The 22,044-nt window shown below is 40.3% G+C and overlaps 1 protein-coding gene across 2 annotated transcripts in view; it reads right to left on the bottom strand.

The window, feature by feature from the left end:
- Positions 1 to 22,044, bottom strand: part of LOC118398365 (leucine-rich repeat-containing protein 1-like) — an 85,705-nt gene that overhangs the window by 6,000 nt on the left and 57,661 nt on the right. For both annotated transcript variants that reach the window (XM_035793642.1, XM_035793651.1), the window contains exons 5-12: positions 19,591 to 19,647; positions 18,999 to 19,062; positions 18,405 to 18,479; positions 16,949 to 17,093; positions 16,091 to 16,209; positions 15,488 to 15,571; positions 10,349 to 10,464; positions 5,964 to 6,136 (exon numbers count right to left, since the gene is read on the bottom strand). In XM_035793642.1, coding sequence (XP_035649535.1) covers positions 5,964 to 6,136; positions 10,349 to 10,464; positions 15,488 to 15,571; positions 16,091 to 16,209; positions 16,949 to 17,093; positions 18,405 to 18,479; positions 18,999 to 19,062; positions 19,591 to 19,647 — 833 coding nt within the window. The remainder of the gene's footprint in view (positions 1 to 5,963; positions 6,137 to 10,348; positions 10,465 to 15,487; positions 15,572 to 16,090; positions 16,210 to 16,948; positions 17,094 to 18,404; positions 18,480 to 18,998; positions 19,063 to 19,590; positions 19,648 to 22,044) is intronic.

Here is a 22,044-nt window from a genome sequence, read left to right as displayed (position 1 = left end):
ACACATGCTCCGTAGTCATTCACTCAATGATTCAAATAAAATAAAAACATGACATATGGGTGCGGCAACCAGGTTGTGGAGATCGCGCAAAATAATCACTATCAACAGTTGGATCAGGCCTAGATTCCACAAGGCCTCAGTTGAGTCAGAGAGTGAGCCTCTCCTCGCCCAGCAGAGAAAGATTTTAATGGCAGAAGTTCAGTTGGGAGTTAAGCCTCTTTATCTGGGGCAGAAAGCAGCCTACTGGTTAGAGCGTTGGGCTAGTAACCGAAAGTTGGCTAGATTGAATCCCCGAGCTGACAAGGTAAAAATCTGTCATGCTGGCCATGAACAAGGCAGTTAACCCAGTGTTCCTAGGCCGTCATTATAAATAATAATTTATTCTTAACTGACTTGCCTAGTTAAATGAAAAAAAATGAATAATAATTTTAAAAAGCTGTCCAATCTGCAGACAGTTTTTGGTACACTTTCCCAGATCTGTGCCTCAACACAATCCTGTCTCGGAGCTCTACGGACAATTCCTTTTACCTCATGGCTTGGGTTTTGCTCTGACATGCACTGTCAACTGCGGGACCTTATATAGACAGGTCTGTGCCTTTCCAAATCATGTCCAATCAACTGAAATTTACCACAGGTGGACTCCACAGGAAGAAACATCTTAAGGATGATGGATGGAAACAGGATGCACCTGTGCTCAATTTCGAGTCTCACAACAAAGGGTCTAAATACTTATGTAAATAAGGTATCGGTTTATTATTTTTTATAAATTAGCAAAAAATCTAAAAACCTGTTTTTTCTTAGTCATTATGGGGTATTGTGTGTAGATTGATGAGGATTTTCTATTTTATTTAATCCATTTTAGAATAAGTATGTAACATAACAAAATGTGTAAAAAGTCAAGATCTCTGAACACACACACACACACACACACACACACACACACACACACACACACACACACACACACACACACACACACACACACACACACACACACACACACACCAAAAGTTTTAGAACACCTACTCATTCAAGGGTGTTTCATTTATTTTGACTATTTTTTACATTGTAGAATAACAGTGAAGACATCAAAACTATGAAATAACACATATGGAATCATGTAGTAACCAAAAAAGTGTTAAACAAATAAAAAAAATGTAATATTTGAGATTTTTCAAATAGCCACCCTTTGCCTTGACAGCTTCACACACTCTTGGCATTCTCTCAACTAGCTTCATGAGGTAGTCACCCGGAATGCATTTCAATTAACAGGTGTGCCTTGTTAAAAGTGAATTTGTGGAATTGCTTTCCTTCTTAATGCATTTGAGCCAATCAGTTGTGTTGTGACAAGGTGGGAGGGTATACAGAAGATTGTCCTATTTAGTAAAAGACCAAGTCCATACTATGGCAAGAACTGCTTAAATAAGCAAATAGAAACGACAGTCCATCATTACTTTAAGACATGAATGTCAGTCAATACAGAACATTTCTAGAACGTTGAAAGTTTCTTCAAGTGCAGTCACAAAAACCATCAAGCACCATCATGAATCTGGTTCTCATGAGGACCGCCACAGGAAATGAAGACCCAGAGTTACCTCTGCTGCAGAGGACAAGTTCATTCAAGTTACCAGCTTCAGAAATTGAAGTAGATGTGTGATAAGTGCCCCATGGTTTTGATCAAATCTAATAAACCACGGACCAAATCTAATGCTTGTAGGACTCTGGACAATATGCAAAGGAGTGACATAGAATGGGAATAGGATATAACCTGTGGGATTAAACTAATTTCACTATGGGGTAGAATTTGAAGTAAAGGCGCTTATAGCTGATCTATAAATGATTACATACAGTAGGTGTATAGAGAGGCCAGTGAGCCCTGAGAAAGCTTTTAGGTAATGAAATTGCCAATGACCAAGATCACGTAATACAAATTGAAACCCATATAGAAAGAATCACTGACATTACAGGTCTCTTTTTACTGTAGGCAGCTGCGGTGGTCATAGTGGTTTTGACAGTAGAACATACAAAGCTCAGTGACAGCTTAAAATATGATATCCTGGCATTTTTAAAGGTAGGACAGTATTTGAAGTTTCTTAATAATAAAAGTTCTAAATATGCTTTATGGGTAGTGCATGGCCCTAGGATGGCAACAAATGAATTCCAAGTGGTTTGAATGGGCTTTTCTCCATTCTGATTACTTTTTACTGTTCAACAAAACTTCAACAAAAATAATAGGAGGACAAAACTGACAGTGAACTAGTTCTATTTGTAGAACATTGCATAGGAATTAAAATCCCTTTTTGTAGCCTCAAATTCCAGAACTCAACCAATGGTTTTCCATTTGCATAGTTATTTGTTCAATTCCTGAATTTATGAATTTCTTAAATTTCCTGCACTCATTTGTTATTCATTTACACATGGCGTTGTGTTTTTGTTCTAGCATGCCTCCATTTCACCCCCCACCCAAAATTCCTTTATCAGAATTATAATTCTCCTCTGACCGTATATTTTCGGTTTAATTGCAGCTCTTACTTTCGTGGGATGATTTCCAGGGGTCTCTATTTGGCAAGCTTGCCCTCCTAAAGTTGTTCACTTGTTGTGCTAGCAAGTTTGCTAGCAGTTCATAGATGTTAGCATTTTGTTACTGGTGATGAAAATGGATGTTTGATTGATTGATGATAGTCTTCCTAAAAATGTCTTTATGCAAAAGTTCATAAACATTTTACACACACACTTCTTTTCACAATGTGAAATACAATTACTGTTGTTTTTGTCACACTGCTTTGCTTTATCTTGGCCAGGTCACAGTAGCAAATGAGAACTTGTTCTCAACTGGCCTACCTGGTTAAATAACGGTAAAACAAAAAATATAAAAAATAATTAAAAAAACTCTGCAGACCAACTAATCTAAAACCATTTCAAATTGGGTTGAGGTCAGGTGATTGTAGAGGCCAGGTCAACTGATGCAGCACTCCATCACTCTCCTTCTTGGTAAAAATAGACCTTACACAGCCTGGAGGTGTATTGGGTCATAGTCCCACTAAGCCCAAACCAGATTGGATGGCGTATTGCTGCAGAATGCTGTGGTAACCATGCTGGTGACCTGGCCAAGATAAAGCAAGGCAGTGTGACAAAAACAACAGAGTTTCACGCACGGGGGCATTGTCATGCTGAAACAGGAAAGGGCTTTCCTCAAACTTTTGCCACAAAGTTGGAAGCACAGAAATGCCTAGAATGTCATTGTATGCTGTAGCGTTAAGATTTCCCGTCACTGGAAGAAAGCCCAAACCATGAAAAAAAACCAAGGCCATTACAACTTTACAGTTGGCACTATGAGAGTTCTAGAGTTCTCCTGGCATCCGCCAAACTCAGATTCGTCCGTCGGACTGCCAGATGGTGAAGCATGATTCCTCACTCCAGAAAACGCATTTCCACTACACCAGAGTCCAATAGTGGCGAGAATTACACCACTCCAGCCGACGCTTGGCATTGTGCATGGTGATCTTAGGCTTATGTGTAGCTGCTTGGCCATGGAAACCCATTTCATAAAGCTCCAGACAAAGAGTTATTGTGCTGACGTTGCTTCCAGAGGCAGTTTGGAACTTGTAGTGAGGGTTGCAAACGAGGACAGACGATTTTTATGTGCTACGAGCTTCAGCACTCGGCGGTCCCGTTCTGTGAGCTTGTGTGGCCTACCACTTCGCGGCTGAGCTTTCGTTGCTCCTAGATGTTTCCACTTGAAAATAACTTGACTAACAGTTGTCCGGGGCAGCTCCAGCAGGGCAGAAATGTGGAAAAACTGACTTGTTGGAAAGGTGGCATCCTATGACGGTGCCACGTTGAAAGTCACTGAGCTCTTCAGTAAGGCCATTCGACTGCCAATGTTTTTATACACTTGTCAATTTTATACACCTGTCAGCAACGGGTGTGGTTTGAAGGGGTACTATTGGATATATAGGGTATGTCTTTATTTTTTCTGAACTACTTGCTGGGGCTGAGTTAATATTTTTTTTTTTACCTTTATTTAGCTAGGCAAGATATAACTTGCAGGATATCATGGTAGCGAATGTGTGTTAACCAGTATACCTGGATTTACTGTTACTGCTGCTAGCAACATTAGCAATGTTAGCCTTCAGGCTAGCAGGTGGCTAGCTATAGCTACCATCGGCCAACAACAGAGTTTTTGCCAGTTTGGTTATATACGTTCAATGTCTACTATGTAAAGAAACTGAACTGCTAATAAGTGATGCTTTTCAAGGCTGCTAGTGGTTAGCTAGTAGGGGTAAGCAAGCAGAAGTGTAAAAGGGGCTATGCTAAAAGCCTGCGCACAGTATAAGTGCAACTTTTTTTAGCTGACAAATAAAAATTAAAAAAATCCCAGGATATGGTCAAATGATAAATTGGCTTTATTCAGAGTGCCAATTTATCTTTGCAAAAACAACGAGGACTCGATATGTGGGTCTTTACCGTCTTATGTGGACAGTGGCTTCACTCCTGCTCGTCTAGTGCTCCTCTTTACATTAGACTAAACTCTCCTTCCAAACTCACATTAAGCATCTCCAATCAAAAATTAAATCTAGAATTGGCTTCCTATTTCGCAACAAAGCTTCCTTCACTCATGATGCCAAACATACCCTCGTAAAACTGACCATCCTACCGATCCTTGACTTCGGCAATGTCATCTATAAAATAGCCTCCAACACTCTACTCAGCAAACTGGATGTAGTCTATCACAGTGCAACCGTTTTGTCACCAAAGCCCCATATACTACCCACCACTGCAACCTGTACGCTCTCGTTGGCTGGCCCTCGCTTCATACTCGTCGCCAAACCCACTGGCTACAGGTTATCTACAAGTCTCTGCTAGGTAAAGCCCCACCCTATCTCAGCTCGCTGGTCACCATAGCAGCACCCACTTGTAGCACACGCTCCAGCAGGTATATCTCACTGGTCACTACCAAAGCCAATTCCTCCTTTGGTCACCTTTCCTTCCAGTACTCTGCTGCCACTGACTGTAACAAATTGCTAAAATCACTGAAGCTGGAGATTCACATCTCCCTCACTAACTTTAAGAACCATCTGTCAGAGTATCTCACAGATCACTGCACCTGTTCATAGCCCATCTGTATACAGCCCATCTATCTACCTCATTCCCATACTGTATTTATTTATTTTGCTCCTTTTGCACCACAGTATCTCTACTTGCACATCCATCTTTTGCACATCTACCATTCCAGTGTTTAATTGCCATATTGTAATTACTTCACCACCATGGCCTATTTATTGCCTTAACTCCCTTATTTAACCTTATTTGCACTCACTGTATATAGACTTTGTTTTATGTTTTTTCTACTCTATTATAGACTGCATGTTTTGTTCATTCCATGTGTAACGCTGTGTTGTTGTACGTGTCAAACTGCTTTGCTTTATCTTGGCCAGGTCGCAGTTGCAAATGAGAACTTGTTCTCAACTAGCCTACCTTAAATAAAGGTGAAATAAATAAATACAAATTATATCAAATATACATTTCTCCCGAAATACAAATGTAAAGTGATATGTCATATTGGAAGGATAAAACAAATCTTCCCTTTAATGCAGAGTGCCAAGCAGAGACACATCAGGTCACATTTTTACAGTCTTTAGGCTCCCGAGTGGCGGAGCGGTCTGAATCTCAGTGCTAGGGGCGTCACTGCAAAACCTGGTTCGATCCCAGGCTGTATCCCAACCCGCCGTGAGCGGGAGTCCCATAGGGCGGAGTACAACTGTCCCAGCGTCGTCCGGGTTAGGGGAGGGTTTGGCCGGGGTAGGCCGTCATTGCAAAATAAGAATTTGTTCTTAACGGACTTGTCTAGTTAAATAAAAAGGTTAAATTAAAATTACTCGGCCGGGTATCGAACTCCCAATATCAGGGCGGATACTCTATCCACAAGACCACAGAGTTGGTAGTACATGACAAGACCTTACCTTTACTGTCAGGTTCTAAAGGCTGCTGGGGCAGGAGAACACAGGTGAGCACTTTTTCCCCCGACTCTGGATCCATGTCATTCTGGAAGGTGAGTAGAGGCTGAGACTGGTTCTCTGACAGCCACAGGGCCTTGAGTCGCAGCATGGTCAGAGATATGGGTAGGTGGAGTAGTCTGGAGAGAGATGATAATGTGTTATTGAAAGACTGCGGAGAATATTTAGTGACCCTTATTGATTTGTGGACAGCTCAGAGTCTACATTGGTGTCAAATATTATGACTTACTTTGCTACATCTAAAAGCATTACTGGGTCTGGAGTATAATAATATACACTACAGGTCAAAAGTTTATTTCTATTTTTACTATTTTCTACATCGTAGAATAATAGTAAAGACATCAAAACTATGAAATAACATATATGGAATCATGTAGTAACCAAAAAAAGTGGCTATTCTCCAAATAGCAACCCTAGGACTTGTGTGTGCAAAGCTGTCAACTTGGCATTCTCTCAACCAGCTTCATGAGATAGTCACCTGGAATGCATTTCAATTAACAGGTGTGCCTTGTTAAAAGGCACTGATAGGCCGTCATTGTAAAAAATAATTTGTTCTTAACTGACTTGCCTAGTGAAATAAATGTTAAATAAAAGTTCATTTGAGTCAATCAGTTGAGTTGTGACAAGGTAGGGGGATATACAGAAGATTGCCCTATTTGGTAAAAGACCAAGTCCATATTTTGGCAAGAGCAGCTCAAAAAAAAAAAAAAAAAAAAAAAAAAAAAAAAAAATAATTGGTTAATTTTACCTTTATTTAAGGCAAGTCAGTTAAGAACACATTCTTATTTTCAATGACGGCCTGGGAACAGTGGGTTAACTGCCTGTTCAGGGGCAGAACGACAGATTTGTACCTTGTCAGCTCGGGGGTTTGAACTCGCAACCTTCCGGTTACTAGTCCATCGCTCTAACCACTAGGCTACGCTGCCACCCCAAAGAGAAACGACAGTCCATCATTACTTTAAGACATGAAGGTCAGTCACAAAAACCATCAAGTGCTATCATGAAACTGGCTCTAATGAGGACCGCCACAGGAATGGAAGACCCAGCTGCAGAGGAAAAGATCAATAAAGTTACCAACTAGAGGTCAACCGATTGATCAAATGGCCGATTAATTAAGGCTGATTTCAAGTTTTCATAACAATCGGAAATCTGTATTTTTGGACACCGATTTGGCCAATTAGTTTTTTTATTTAATATTTGTTTAACTAGGCAAGTCAGTTAAGAACACATTCTTATTTTCAATGACGGCCTGGGAACGGTGGGTTAACTGCCTCGTTCAGGGGCAGAACAACACATTTTCACCTTGTCAGCTCAGGGATTCAATCTTGCAACCTTTCCGTTAACTTGTCCAACGCTCTAACCACCTGCCTCTCATTGCACTCCACGAGGAGACTGCCTGTTACGCAAACGCAGTAAGCCAAGATAAGTTGCTAACTAGCATTAAACTTATCTTCTAAAAAACAATCAATCATAATCACTAGTTAACTACACAATGGTTAATGATATTACTAGTTTATCTAGCGTGTCCTGCGTTGCATTTAATCGATGTGGTGCGTATCGTTGCTCCAATGTGTACCTAACCATGAACATCAATGCCTTTCTTAAAATCAATACACTGAAGTACATATTTTTAAACCTGCATATTTAGCTAAAAGAAATCCAGGTTAGCAGGCAATATTAACCAGGTGAAATTGTGTCGCTTCTCTTGTGTTCATTGCACGGCGAGTCAGTGTATATGCAACAGTTTGGGCCGCCTAATTTGCCAGAATTTTAAGTAATTATGACATACCATTGAAGGTTGTGCAATGTAACAGGAATATTTAGACTAATGGATCCCACCCATTGGATAAAATACGGAACGGTTCCGTATTTCACTGAAAGAATAAACGTCTTGTTTTCGAGATGATAGTCTACGGATTCGACCATATTAATGACCTAAGGCTCGTATTTCTGTGTGTTATTATGTTATAACTAAGTCTATAATTTCATAGAGCAGTCTGACTGAGCGGTGGTAGGCAGCAGTAGGCTCAAAAGCATTCATTCAAACAAACCTTTCTTGCGTTTTGCCAGCAGCTCTTCATTGTGCGTCAAGCATTGCGCTGTTTAAGACTTCAAGCCTATCAACTCCCGAGATTAGGCTGGTGTAACCAATGTGAAATGGCTAGCTTAGTTAGCGGGGTGCGCGCTAATAGCATTTCAAATGTCACTCGCTCTGAGACTTGGAGTGGTTGTTCCCCTCGCTCCTACCTGGTTCGAGCCCAGGTAGGAGCGAGGAGAGGGATGGAAGCTATACTGTTACACTGGCAATACTAAAGTGCCTATAAGAACATTGCACGGCGAGTCAGTGTATATGCAACAGTTTGGGCCGCCTAATTTGCCAGAATTTTAAGTAATTATGACATACCATTGAAGGTTGTGCAATGTAACAGGAATATTTAGACTAATGGATCCCACCCATTGGATAAAATACGGAACGGTTCCGTATTTCACTGAAAGAATAAACGTCTTGTTTTCGAGATGATAGTCTACGGATTCGACCATATTAATGACCTAAGGCTCGTATTTCTGTGTGTTATTATGTTATAACTAAGTCTATGATTTCATAGAGCAGTCTGACTGAGCGGTGGTAGGCAGCAGTAGGCTCAAAAGCATTCATTCAAACAAACCTTTCTTGCGTTTTGCCAGCAGCTCTTCATTGTGCGTCAAGCATTGCGCTGTTTAAGACTTCAAGCCTATCAACTCCCGAGATTAGGCTGGTGTAACCAATGTGAAATGGCTAGCTTAGTTAGCGGGGTGCGCGCTAATAGCATTTCAAATGTCACTCGCTCTGAGACTTGGAGTGGTTGTTCCCCTCGCTCCTACCTGGTTCGAGCCCAGGTAGGAGCGAGGAGAGGGATGGAAGCTATACTGTTACACTGGCAATACTAAAGTGCCTATAAGAACATCCAATAGTAAAAGGTTAATGAAATACAAATGGTAGAGAGAGAAATTGAGGCTATATATATTTATATATATATTTGAGGCTAAATTGATTTTAGTGATGTATTATATTAAGTTAAAATAAGTGTTCATTCAGTATTGTTGTAATTGTCATTATTACAACAACAAAAACACAAAAAAACGTCTGATTAATCGGTATCGGCTTTTTTTAGTCCTCCAATAATGGGTATCGCGTTGAAAAATCATAATCGGTCGACCTCTATTACCAACCACAGAAATTGCAGCCCAAAAAATGCTTCAAATCAAATTGTATTTGTCACAGTTACAAATAATGTGAAAATAAAAACACACAATAGCACGATTGGTTAGGAGTCCGTAAAATGGCAGCAATCTTCCGGCAACATTCTAACACAGAGTTCAAGTAACAGACATCAACATCAACTGTTCAGAGAAGACTGTGTGAATCAGGCCTTCATAGTCAAAATGCTGCTAAGAAAGCACTACTAAAGGACACCAATAAGAAGACGAGACTTTCTTGGGCCAAGAAACATGAGCAATGGACAGTAGACCGGTGGAAATCTGTCCTTTGGTCTAGAGTACAAATTGGATATTTTTGGTTCCAACCGACGTGTCTTTGTGAGCCATGGTGTGGGTGAATCGATAATCTCTGCATGTGTATTTGCCACCATGAAGCATGAAGGAGGTGGTGTTATGGTGGGGGTGCTTCGCTGGTGACACTGCTTGTAATTTATTTAGAATTCAAGGTACACTTAACCAGCATGGCTACAACAGCATTCTGCAGCGATACGCCATCCCATCTGATTTGGGCTTAGTTGGACTAGTTATCATTAGTTTTTAAACAGGACAATGACCCAACACCTCCAGGCTGTGTAAGGGCTATTTTACCAAGTAGGAGAGTGATGATGCTGCATCAGATAACCTGGCCTCCATAATCACCCAACCTCAACCCAATTGAGATGGTTTGGGATGAGTTGGAGTGAAAGAAAAGCAGTGCTCAGCATATGTGGGAAATATTTTCCAACAAAAACTGTTGGAAAAGCATTCCAGGTGAAGCTGGTTGAGAGAATACCAATTGTATGTATGCAAAGCTGTCATCAAGGCACAGGGTGGCTATTTGAAGAATCTAAAATAAAATAAATATTTTGATTTGTTTAACACTTTTTTGGCTACTATTTGATTCCATGTGTTATATCATAAGTTTGAGGTCTTCACTATTATTCTACGATGTAGAAAATAGTTAAAAAAAATATAAAGAAAAAACCTTGAATGAGTAGGTGTTCTAAAACTTTGACCAGTTGTGTATATGATGTAATGTGAATACGTTCATAGACTAATAAATATACATTGAATTTAATTTCTATGTAGCCTACCTATTTCCAGACACATCAAACACATGCAGTTCTGTGGCCTGAGAGATCTCAGAAGGAATTCTTGTCAGCCTGTTCCCTCGAACACAGAAGACATTCAGGCTACTGCAGCCTCCAATCTGGATTAGGGAAGAAAGGCATACAAATAAGACAATTTAAAACTCTAAAAGACACTGTTTTAATTTATCATCACACACCCACAAAATTCCATATACGAACAGAGAAGGTGTTCTTTGAGGCACACAAACATCTTGAGCAGTAGGCTTTGGTAAGAACAGTTCATGTAAAAAATATAATAAAAATTAAGTATTTACCTTTATACCTTAGCATTTTCTAAATCACAGAAAATTAATTTGTTTATAAAAATGTATTAAAAAAATGCTAAAATCTATTAAAAAAATGCTAAAATCTATTTGGCATAATGGGCATAGATAGGTAAACCATTAAGAGCATTTGGGTGCTTTGCCACAGAATTGGGCATCTTGATGGAATTGGGCTATGGAGTTTGGCAAAGTAGGAGCTAAAATTAGCTGCAATTAGTAGTGTGTTGAAGTAGGGACCGGATGGGCCAGCTAAAGTGCTGTAGTCAGACTGTAATCTACTATCAGCCAGCGGCCAGAGAGACCTGAACAGGGACCAAATACAGTAATGGAGTCTCATCATGTTAAAAGGATCTGGCTAAGCTGATGCTCTCACTGGAGTACTAAAGATTGATTTAAAGAGGTGCCTCGAAGAGAAGTCCAAATATCAGCAGGAGTTACAGTTAGTAGGCAACACACAGGTTCTACTCAAAGGCTAGCCATTACCTCAGAAGTAGAATTAACAAAGTACTACATGCATGGGCCCACGCTTAAACAACGTCAATACCGGGTACGTTGTTTGTCTATGAAATTCATTAGAATTGTGCATTGGAAATATGAACAAATTGCAGACCTTTTTATTTGGGGGGGGGGGTGGGGTCATTACTAAATTAATATGCAACTGTTCAATTAAAATGGAAATAAGACAAGGTCCAGCAGATATCTTACCTTGAATGTGTGGATTTAAAATCACAACAAGATCAGGTTTTGAAACTTGTAGCCAATTATCAGTCATGACTATTAATTAAAAAGAACATAGCTACATCCCGACACCTGTAAACAAGTAGTTGTCTAGTACTATTGTTACTGTTAGAAATGTTAATGGTTAGAGATAATAAAACAATGACATTATCTGTGCAAAGTTCTGTGGACTCACACTGAGACATTGTATAACTACTAAAGGGCTCTTTCAGATTAAACTTTAACCAGAGGGAGCTTGCCTTCGCTTTAATAGACAAGAGGCTAGAATGAACAACCGTATCTCTCACACGCACACACACGAAGCAGGCATTCTGGGACAATAAAAAAGTGCTGAATACACCAGAGAACTGCAGTCAGTGTGTGTGCGCTTGTTTGTCTGTGCTTGAATCCCCTGGAAACAAAAGAGAGCATGCCAACAGCCGGAGAGCTGAAGCCGGAGAGTTGAAATCATGCCAAAGTACAGACAGACAGTAAAGTCACACACACAATGAAGAGTCACACAGCCATGTCTAGGGTGAAGACAGTCACAGTGGGAGATGGATTTTGTGCCTGTGAGAGTGCTCCAGGTCAGGTCGATATGACAAATCGACCTTTGCCTGCATAGTACCACTGTGGCATAAGCTTCCACTGAATGGGATTCAGCTCACAGAGACCAGATTTGCTGGTTAGCAGGTGTAAGGATTAGCCTTTTTACAATACCCATTAAAATCAGAGGGGGTCAGGTTTAGTCCAGCAAAGCTCTGCATGCAAATCATACAGTGATCACTGGGGGATGCACTAACCAGATTCCACTGACTCAGGGACTGAGGCTTCTATGATTTTACATTCATTTGTCCGAGCAGCAGGGTAAATCATGAGGCAAAATGAGATGCAGTCAAGGTTTATGTTAGCTTTTTCTGAGCATGTTCAGACCTAGCATGCACAAGCATTTTGCTTACAGTATTGGGATAAAATGGTTAACATAGCATTACATAAAAATAAGCAACTTCACTCACACATTGATTCTAGAGCACCCACAGAAGAAGTGGCTCACCGCAGCAAGGGAAGACATTGCTTTGGATCCAGTCCGCACTCATTCAGATAATACAAGAACCGGGTTGTAAATCACAATGTCCAGTGGAACTACTTCACTGCTGCATCACAAAACGTGATCAATACGGTAAGATCACAACGGGAGATGGAAGAAAACTTTGAGCCATAAAACAAAAAAAAGAAGGAAAAGTGCTTGTATCCCAGAAAGAAGGACGCAGCCTAATGTCCTGACAACATAAAAAATATAGCTAAGATAATAAAAGCTTGGCACAAATACACTTGACCAGTGGTTCCCAAACGTTTTATAGTCCCACACCCCTTCAAACATTCAACCTCCAGCTGCGTACCCCCTCTAGCACCAGGGTCAGTGCACTCTCAAATGTTGTTTTTTGCCATCATTGTAAGCCTGCCCCACACACACCCTAACTATACGTTATATTTATTAAACATAATAATGAGTTTGTCACAACCTGGCTCGTGGGAAGTGACAAAAAGCTCTTATAGGACCAGGGCACAAATAATAATCAATAATTTTGCTCTTTATTTAACAATCTTACATATAAAACCTTAATTGTTCATCGAAAAATGTGAATAACTCATCCTAGGTTAATGAGAAGGGTGTGCTTGAAAGGATGCACATAACTCTGCAATGTTGGGTTGTATTGGAGAGTCTCAGTCTTAAATCATTTTCCACACACAGTCTGTGTCTGTAATTAGTGTTCATGCTAGTGAGGGTCAAGAATCCAGTCTCACATAGGTGCGTGGATGCAAAGGGCATCAGTGTCTGAATAGCGCGATTTGCCAAGGAAAGATACTCTGAGCGCAGCCCAATCCAGAAATCTGCCAGTGGCTTCTGATTAAATTCAACTTTTCACAGACCTGATTGTTGCAATTTTTATGAGGCTCTCTTGTTCAGATATCGGTAAGTGGACTGGAGGCAGGACATGAAAGGGATAACGAATCCAGTTGTTTGTGTCATCCGTTTCTGGAAAGTACCTGCGTAATTGCTCACCCAACTCACTCAGGTGTTTCGCTAAATCACATTTGACATTGTCCGTAAGCTTGAGTTCATTTGCACACCAAATCATACAGTGATGGAAAGACCTGTGTGTTGTCCTTGTTAATGCAGAGAGAGAAGAGCTCCAACTTCTTAATCATAGCCTCAATGTTGTCCCGCACATTGAATATAATTGTGGAGAGTCCCTGTAATCCTAGATTCAGATCATTCAGGTGAGAAAAAACATCAGCCAGATCGGCCAGTCATGTGAGAATCTCATCATCATGCAAGCGGTCAGACAAGTGAAACTTGTGGTGAGTAAAGAACTTTAAACTCGTCTCTCAATAAAATAAATTTGTCAATACTTTCCCCCTTGATAACCAACGCACTTCTGTATGTTGTGAAAGCGTTACATGGTCGCTGCCCATATCATGCATAGTGCAGAAAATACACGAGAGTTCAGGGGCCTTGCTTTAACAAAGTTAACAAAGTTATCCACTGTAGTGTTCAAAATGTCTTTCAAGCTGTCAGGCATTTCCTTGGCAGCAAGAGCCTCTCAGTGGATGCTGCAGTGTACCCAAGTGGCGTCGGGAGCAACTGCTTGCACGCGCGTTACCACTCCCCTATGTCTCCCTGGCATGGCTTTTGCGCCATCAGTACAGATACCAACACATCTTGACCACCAAAGTCCATTTGATGTCACAAAGCTGTCCAATACTTTAAAAATATCCTCTCCTGTTGTCCTGGTTTCCAGAAGAGGATGTCTTCCATAATTGACCCCCCATAAACATAACGGACATATACCAGGAGCTGGGCCTGGCCGCCACATCTGTAACCAGCTGTAACGCATACAATTCACTGGCTTGTATGCGAAGCAATAATTGTTTCAAAACATCTCCTGTCATGTCACTGATGTGTCGTGAAACAGTGTTGTTTGATGAAAGTATTGTCTGTATAGTTTTTTTGCCTTTTCCCCCAGCATTGTCTCAGCCATATCCGGGGCAGCAGGAATAATGAAGTCCTCCACATCAGTATGGGGCTTGCCTGTCCTTGCCACTCAGCAGCTCACCATGTAAGACACTTCTAGCCCCTTCTTATTAATGGTATCTGTTGCTTTTATATACGTCTGACTACTTGAAAGTCGTCTTAATTCTCGCACAAAAAACTTCTGTGGCTTATTTTTCTAATTGACATTTTTTTGTTTCTAAATGAGTTAAGGTTTCATCGAGTTGTGAGATAGTACTTTTCACATAACACACTGTGGCTGAGGAATGGCACTACTCCCAATCTAAGTGAACCCCAAATCAATGTAGTTCTCATCCTATTTGCGCCTATTTGATGGTCCAACGTCCTCCTTGTCTGTTGTTCGGTGCTTTCCCGGGTAAGGGGGCAGTAGCTCTTCGGCTGCATCAGATTCACACCTGTCAGTGTCCATGCTAGCTGGGCTAACAACAAATGTAGAATTACTGATGCTAGCATTGGATGTGATGGGGGCAGCAGAACAACGCGTGTCGTCAACAGGTGCAGCTGTAGTACTGCTGGTATGGACCTTACTTGTTTTTAACCATTTATCAGTTTTCAAGCAGCAGCTACATTTGGCTACACACGGACCATTAGTGGAATTCCCGCGAGAGAGTAACGGTTGGTGTGATTGGGTGTTAATTATTTGACAAGGCTACCTCTATTTGACATTGTTGTTATTTCGCTGAACACTAGATGGTTTAATTTTAGGCAGTGAAACGAGGCTACTCAGGCGAGAGAGAAAAACTCACCCAAATGTACAGCCTCGTGGGAAAATATATATATGGACTGTTTGAAAATGTGAAGATAATTTTATTTTTAAAATTTAAAATATTAAAAAAGTTATTTTGTATGTGAACCACATTTGTATTGGCGTACCTCCGATGGCATTGCGCATACCCGTACCCCAGGTTGGGAATACCTGCACTAGACTATGGACTGTGGTTTCCTGTGAAGCATGAAGGACCAACCATTCATCAACAAGTTTCACATTTGCTTCAAATGATTACATGTTGAAAGACTATAGCATACCTCTTTTGGCAATGACGCTAGTCGGTTCCTATCACAGTTGAAGTTGGAAAGTCTCTTTAGTTTACCAATACTTCTTGGCAAACTCTAAAGAGAGAAACAACAATTAACAAATAATACATTAAACATCTACAGTTTCCACATACAGTAATAGGTGTAGCAGTGACAGTAGACCGGCTAGTGGCCTGAGCATGGGGATTACCTGCACAGTCCCACTGTGAGGATGACATAAACATATCTGATTGGCTAGTGGTAAAGAGGATAAGTTCCTGGCGCACACTTAGATGTTTTTAGCCTATTAGGAAGTGAAGATTAAGGGCATAATGGAGGTCAAAGGTTACACAATAATAAGAGAATACATCCCTTCAGAAGTAAAAATACAATTTGTTATGCTACACTAAGTCACAAGGTCTTTCAAAGGACCAAAGAGGGCAGCCATTAGAGTTGAGTTATATCAAATTAAAGTGTTTGTCGTGGGCTGAAAAAGTCAGCCATGTGTCTTGTGATCTCAATTACATAAAAGAAAAGTAATTGGGTCTTACTTATTATTATGAGGGCAGGTTTGATATGTATATATGAGCAAGTATAGCGCAACCACAAACTCACCTGTAGCCGATTCTCAGTGAGCACCAGTTCAGTGAGACTCTCACAGTTGCCAATGCTCTCTGGTAGCTGGGCAAGCCGATTCTGGTCTGCTTTCAATATCGACAGTCGCCTTAGTTTTCCTGCAGAGCAAAAAAAAAAAAATAGACATATGAGAGTAGTGAGGATAGCATGGCAATCAATATAATTCGTAAAACAAGTTAGTTGATTTGCAACCAACACTAGAGCCTATGGCTAATGAAACGACAGATCAATAAAACATCAAATCATTTTATATGGATTTAATGACTGTCACATTTCATTTTCCATTCATCCAAAGTTATATTGTGCCTTAAGGGGTACATCACCTGTGTTATTAAATCAGTTCAGTTACCAAATGTGGACTATCTTATTATGTGATTCACAATCTCTTTTGGTAAAAGTACTAAACATGGTTTAATCTGTTCAGATTAACTTCCGGTTTATGCTCCGTTTACATTGATGTTGATCCCATCTTTGACCTAATCAGTTTCAGCATGGTCCAATGCATGACATGGTGAAACAAGTGACCAATAACAAACATGTACACAAACACGCATGCATACAAACGCATGAGTGCACACATATGCACACACACGTTTATTTTACTAACCATGTGGGGACCAAAACAATTGATTCCCATTCAAAATTATATTTTCCCCAACCTTGACCTAACCCGAACTTCAACCCCAACCCCTTAACCAAGCCTTTTTCCTTGTGGGGACCAGCAAAATGTCCCCACTTGTCCGAATTTCTGACTTCTGATCCCCACAAGGATAGTAAAATCACAAACACACACACACACACACACTATTGTCGTGTACAGTGCAGCAGCGTGCTGACCTATGCCCTCTGGCAGAGCATTGATGAGGTTCTGGGACACCAGCAGGTCAGTAAGGGAGACCAGGCCACCCATCTCCTCTGGAAGGTGCTCCAGCTTGTTCTCTGATACATCTAGACACAGGAGACTTTTCATGCTGCCCATCTCCTACGGGTTGAACACACTTCAATTGTAAATACAGTCTGTGTTAGTGACTAACGATAATGGTGCATCTCGTGATTGCATTATATCAACAGAAGTCACAATATTAATTTAGCCTAAAAAAATAGGTGTTAGCCTTTCACTTTTTGGGGAATCAAACCATATTATACAAGTTCAACTGTAATTTTATATTTATTTTACCTTTATTTAACTAGGCAAGTCAGTTAACTTCTTATGGCTGCAGGGGCAGTATTGAGTAGCTTGGATGAAAGGTGCCCAGAGTAAACGGCCTGCTCCTCAGTCCCAGATGCTAATATATGCATATTATTAGTACATTTGGATAGAAAACACTCTGAAGTTTCTAAAACTGTGAGTATAACAGTATAACAGAACTCATATGGCAGGCAAAAACCTGAGAAAAAATCCAAACAGGAAGTGGGAAATCTGAGGATTGTAGTTTTTGAACTCAGCCCTATCGAATACACAGTGGGATATGGTTCAAGTTGCACTTCCTAGAGGTTCCACTAGATGTCAACCATCTTTAGAAACTTGAATGAGGCTTCTACTGTGATGTGGGGCCGGATGGGAGCTCTTTGAGTCAGTGGTCTGGCAGAGAGCCAGGTCCTGGTCATGCACATTTCACATGAGATCCAACTGCGTTCCATGGCTTTTCTACAGACAATGGAATTCTCTGGTTGGAACGTTATTGAAGATTTATGATAAAAACATCCTAAAGATTGATTCTATACTTAGTCTGAAATGTTTCTACAACCTGTAATATAATTTTTTAAACTTTTCGTCCGACGTTCGGCTGGACCTGCACGAGCATTTGGATTTGTGTACAAAACGCCCTAACAAAAGTAGCTACTTGGACATAAATAATGGACATTATCGAACAAATTAAAAATGTATTGTGGATCTAGGATTCCTGGGAGTGCATTCTGATGAAGATCATCAAAGGTAAGGGAATATTTATAATGTTATTTCTGATTTCTGACTCCAACATGGCGGAGAATTGTATTTTTTTTCTGAGCGCCGTTCTCAGATTATTGCATGGTTTGCTTTTTCCGTAAAGCTTTTTTTAAATCTGACACAGCGGTTGCACACCCGGATGACGCTGGGCCAATTGCTGCACTCCTATGGGACTCCCAATCATAGCCGGATGTGATAAAGCCTGGATTCGAACCAGGGACTGTAGTGACACCGCTTGCACTGAGATACAGTGCCTTAGACCGCTGCGCCACTCGGGAGACCCATAATATCAAGGCACTTAAAAAAATGACAATTATTAGTCTAAATATCTCAGAAAAATCTTACTGCAGGTATTTCAGCCAACTGGTTTCCATCCAGCCACAAGTCCTTTAAGCTGACAAGACATCCTATTGTTTCTGGCTGTGTGGGAGGAAGGAATGGAGGCAAAAGAGAGAGACAGACACAGAGAGAGAGAGAAATACACAGAGAAAAGGGAGCGAGAGAGAGACAGAGACCGAGAAAAAAAGTGTGAGAGAAATAGAGACAATTATACACGACTGAGGCAAATGTAAACAAGACTGGAATAATTTCAACCCTGTGTAAACTGTCATTCCCTAGCCTTGTCTGGTTTCAGTCACTCTCTCAGGGAGTGTGCCTCCGTCTCAGTTACCTTTTTATAAACATCAAACCTGACATTATGATGTAACAGACTATAACTTAAAAACTCAACGTCCCTGTCACACTACCCCTTCAGGATGATAAGAGGGAGGAATTTCTATCAGTACACCCAATTATGTTTCACATAACAAGAAAAGTGTTGAGTGAGATTTGAGGGCTGCCCATTCTACACATGCGTAGCTATGCAAATTGTTTTCTTCTGTGTGAATGCTATTCCAAGAAATCAACATTTTACCGAGATTCGTAAAGTCAGAAACTCACCAAATTGTAAAGTTCATTGTTCCCTAGGTCAAGTTCTTCAAGTCTGTGAAGTAGTGATAGTGACCTATGGAATGCACAAGAGGGGTTATATAGTTGTTTTGAAAGATGACATATAGGCTTTGAAAAAAATTAAATAATCATCATACAGTGACGGATTTATATTGTATCTGCTTCTCATTTTCAGTCTGTTTCACTGCTGTTTAATTTGAACCATGTGCGAGTGAAAATGTATTGGCCACGTAGGGAGACTGTTGTTGTGCCAACATAATAGTCGCGCATTGGCTGAATATAGACCAACAACTCTTTAGAGGGTACACTGCATTCTATATCATCTCTAAAGTCTACACACACACACACGTCATGTGAAATACATAAGGCTTCATCTGTGGTCTACCAAATTTGTTACATGCTTGTAATGTAGCCACACAGACTTCTTACACTTTCTGGAACACTGATGTCTGGGGGGTTGGGAGCAGAGTGAAATAAGAATTTCCATCTCACATGGACTAATAAAGCAAGCCTATTTGTCTTCTGCCTCCAATTAATTTTGTTGCCCTGAAACATGCAGTATCTATCCAGGGTAAGTACTTACTCTGGTAAATATGTCAGCAGATTCTCTCTGAGTTCCAGTGATACCAAGTTGGAGAGGCTGTGGAGAGAGGCAAAAGAGGGAGGGCCATTTGGTGTTTGTTATTGTCCCCAAATGATCACAAACAACAGAAAATACAGTAATCCTTTTCATGAGGATGACTGATTGAAGCCATCTAGGACAGAGTTGATGAATTCCAAGAATTGAGGCTTTTAGGAGCACAAAATGGCTTGGAGGTAATGTCTTTGTTGCCAAAAGAAAGGAAAATAGATGTAATTAGTAATCGCAGCAGCGGAGCTATGAAGCTCTGATGAGAATAAATTATTATGCACAATCTAGACATTTCTTGCCAAGGTACATATTTTTTATTTTATTTAACCTTTATTTAACTAGGCAAATATTTGCTTCCAGTCTCAGAAGATATGGCTTGGACATCAGTGGTGAAATATAGGCCTAACTGCATTAGTTAAACAAGGAGCAGAGAAATATAAAAAATCTTGTGGACTGGAAAATTAAAGCCTAAAATCAATCATGGGTTATTGCGAATCAAATGGCAAAAAGTAAACATGTACACAGTACAAGTCAAAAGTTTGGACACACCTACTCATTCAAGGTTTTTTATTAATGTGTTTACTATTTTCTAAATTGTATAATAATAGTGAAGATATCAAAACTATGAAATAACACATATGGAATCATGTAGTAACCAAAAAAGTGTTGAACAAATCAAAATATATCTTATATATTTGAGATTCTTCAAAGTAGTCAGCATTTGCCTTAATGACAGCTTTGCACACTCTTGGTATTCTCTCAACCAGCATCACCTGGAAGGCTTTTCCAACAGTCTTGAAGGAGTTCCCACATATGCTGGACACTTGTTGGCTGCTTTTCCTTGACTCTGCTGTCCAACTCATCCCAAACCATCTTAATTGGGTTGAGGTCGGGTGATTGTGGAAGCCATGTCATCTGATGCAGCACTCCATCACTCTCCTTCTTGGTCAAATAACCCTTACACAGCCTGGAGGTGTTGGGCCATTGTCCTGTTGAAAAACAAATGACAGGCCCACTAAGCTCAAACCAGATGGGATGGCATATCACTGCAGAATGCTGTGGTAGCCATGCTGGTTAACTGTGCCTTGAATTCTAAATAAATCACTGAGTGTCACAAGCAAAGCCCCCCACACCTCCCTCCTCCTTGCTTCACGGTGGCAACCACAAACGCGGAGATCATCCATTCACCTACTCTGCGTCTCACAAAGACACGGAGGTTGGAACCAAAAATCTCACATTTGGCCTCATCAGACCAAAGGACAGATTTCCACCGGTCTAATGTCCATTGCTTGTGTTTCTTGGCCCAAGCAAGTCTCTTTTTCTTATTGATGTCCTTTAGTCGTGGTTTATTTGCAGCAATTAAACCATGAAGGCCTGATTCAAGCAGTCTCCTCTGTTACTTGAACTCTGTGAAGCATTTATTTGGGCTGCAATATGAGGTGCAGTTAACTCGAATTAACTTAACCTCCGCAGCAGGTGTAACTCTGGTTCTTCCTTTCGTGTGCAGTCCTCATGAGTGCTTGATGGTTTTTGGGACTGCACTTGAAGAAACTTTCAAAGATCTTGACATTTTCTGGATTGACTGACATTCATGTCTTAAAGTAATGATGGACTGTCATTTCTCTTTGCTTATTTGAGCTGTTCTTGGCATAATATGGACTTGGTATTTTACCAAATAGGTATATCTTCTGTATACCTTGCCTTGTCACAACACAACACAACAGATTGGCTCCAACGCATTAAAGGAAAGAAATTCCACAAATTCACTTTTAACAAGGCACACCTGTTAATTTGAATGCATTCTAGGTGACTACCTCATGAAGCTTGTTGAGAGAATGCCAAGCGTGTACAAAGCGGTCATCAAGGCAAAGAGTGGCTACTTTGAAGAATCTCAAATATATAAAACATATTTTGATTTGTCTGACATGTTTTTGGTAACTACATGATTCAAAATGTGTTATTTCATAGTTTTGATGTCTTCACTATTATTCTATAATGTAGAAAATAGTAAAAATAGAAATAAACCCTTGAATGAGTGGGTGTCTCCAACCTTTTGACTGGTACTGTATGTAAATGTAATTTCATTTTTTTCTTTTTTTTTGCCTGTAATTTCAAGAAAACTGTTTTTGCTTTGTAATTATGGGGTATTGTCTGTAGATTGATGAGGGGAAAGAACAGTTGAATCAATTTTAGAATAAGGCTGTAACGTGGAAAAAGTCAAGGGGTAGCTCCACCCTCCCCTCTGAAGTTACAGGCAAGTATATGGGTCAAATGTCCCATCCCCTTTGAAATTTTGAAAGATGCAAAACTGTGATTTGTTCAAATGATCAGTGATGAAAAAACTGCACACAACAAAGTTCCTCCTTAGTCGCATCCCACAGTCTGTTGACAGACACTACGATACCA

The sequence above is a fragment of the Oncorhynchus keta genome, chromosome 2, assembly GCF_023373465.1.
Source record: "Oncorhynchus keta strain PuntledgeMale-10-30-2019 chromosome 2, Oket_V2, whole genome shotgun sequence".
NCBI classification, from domain to species: Eukaryota; Metazoa; Chordata; class Actinopteri; order Salmoniformes; family Salmonidae; genus Oncorhynchus; species Oncorhynchus keta.
This window is presented reverse-complemented; position numbering and strand designations above follow the sequence as displayed.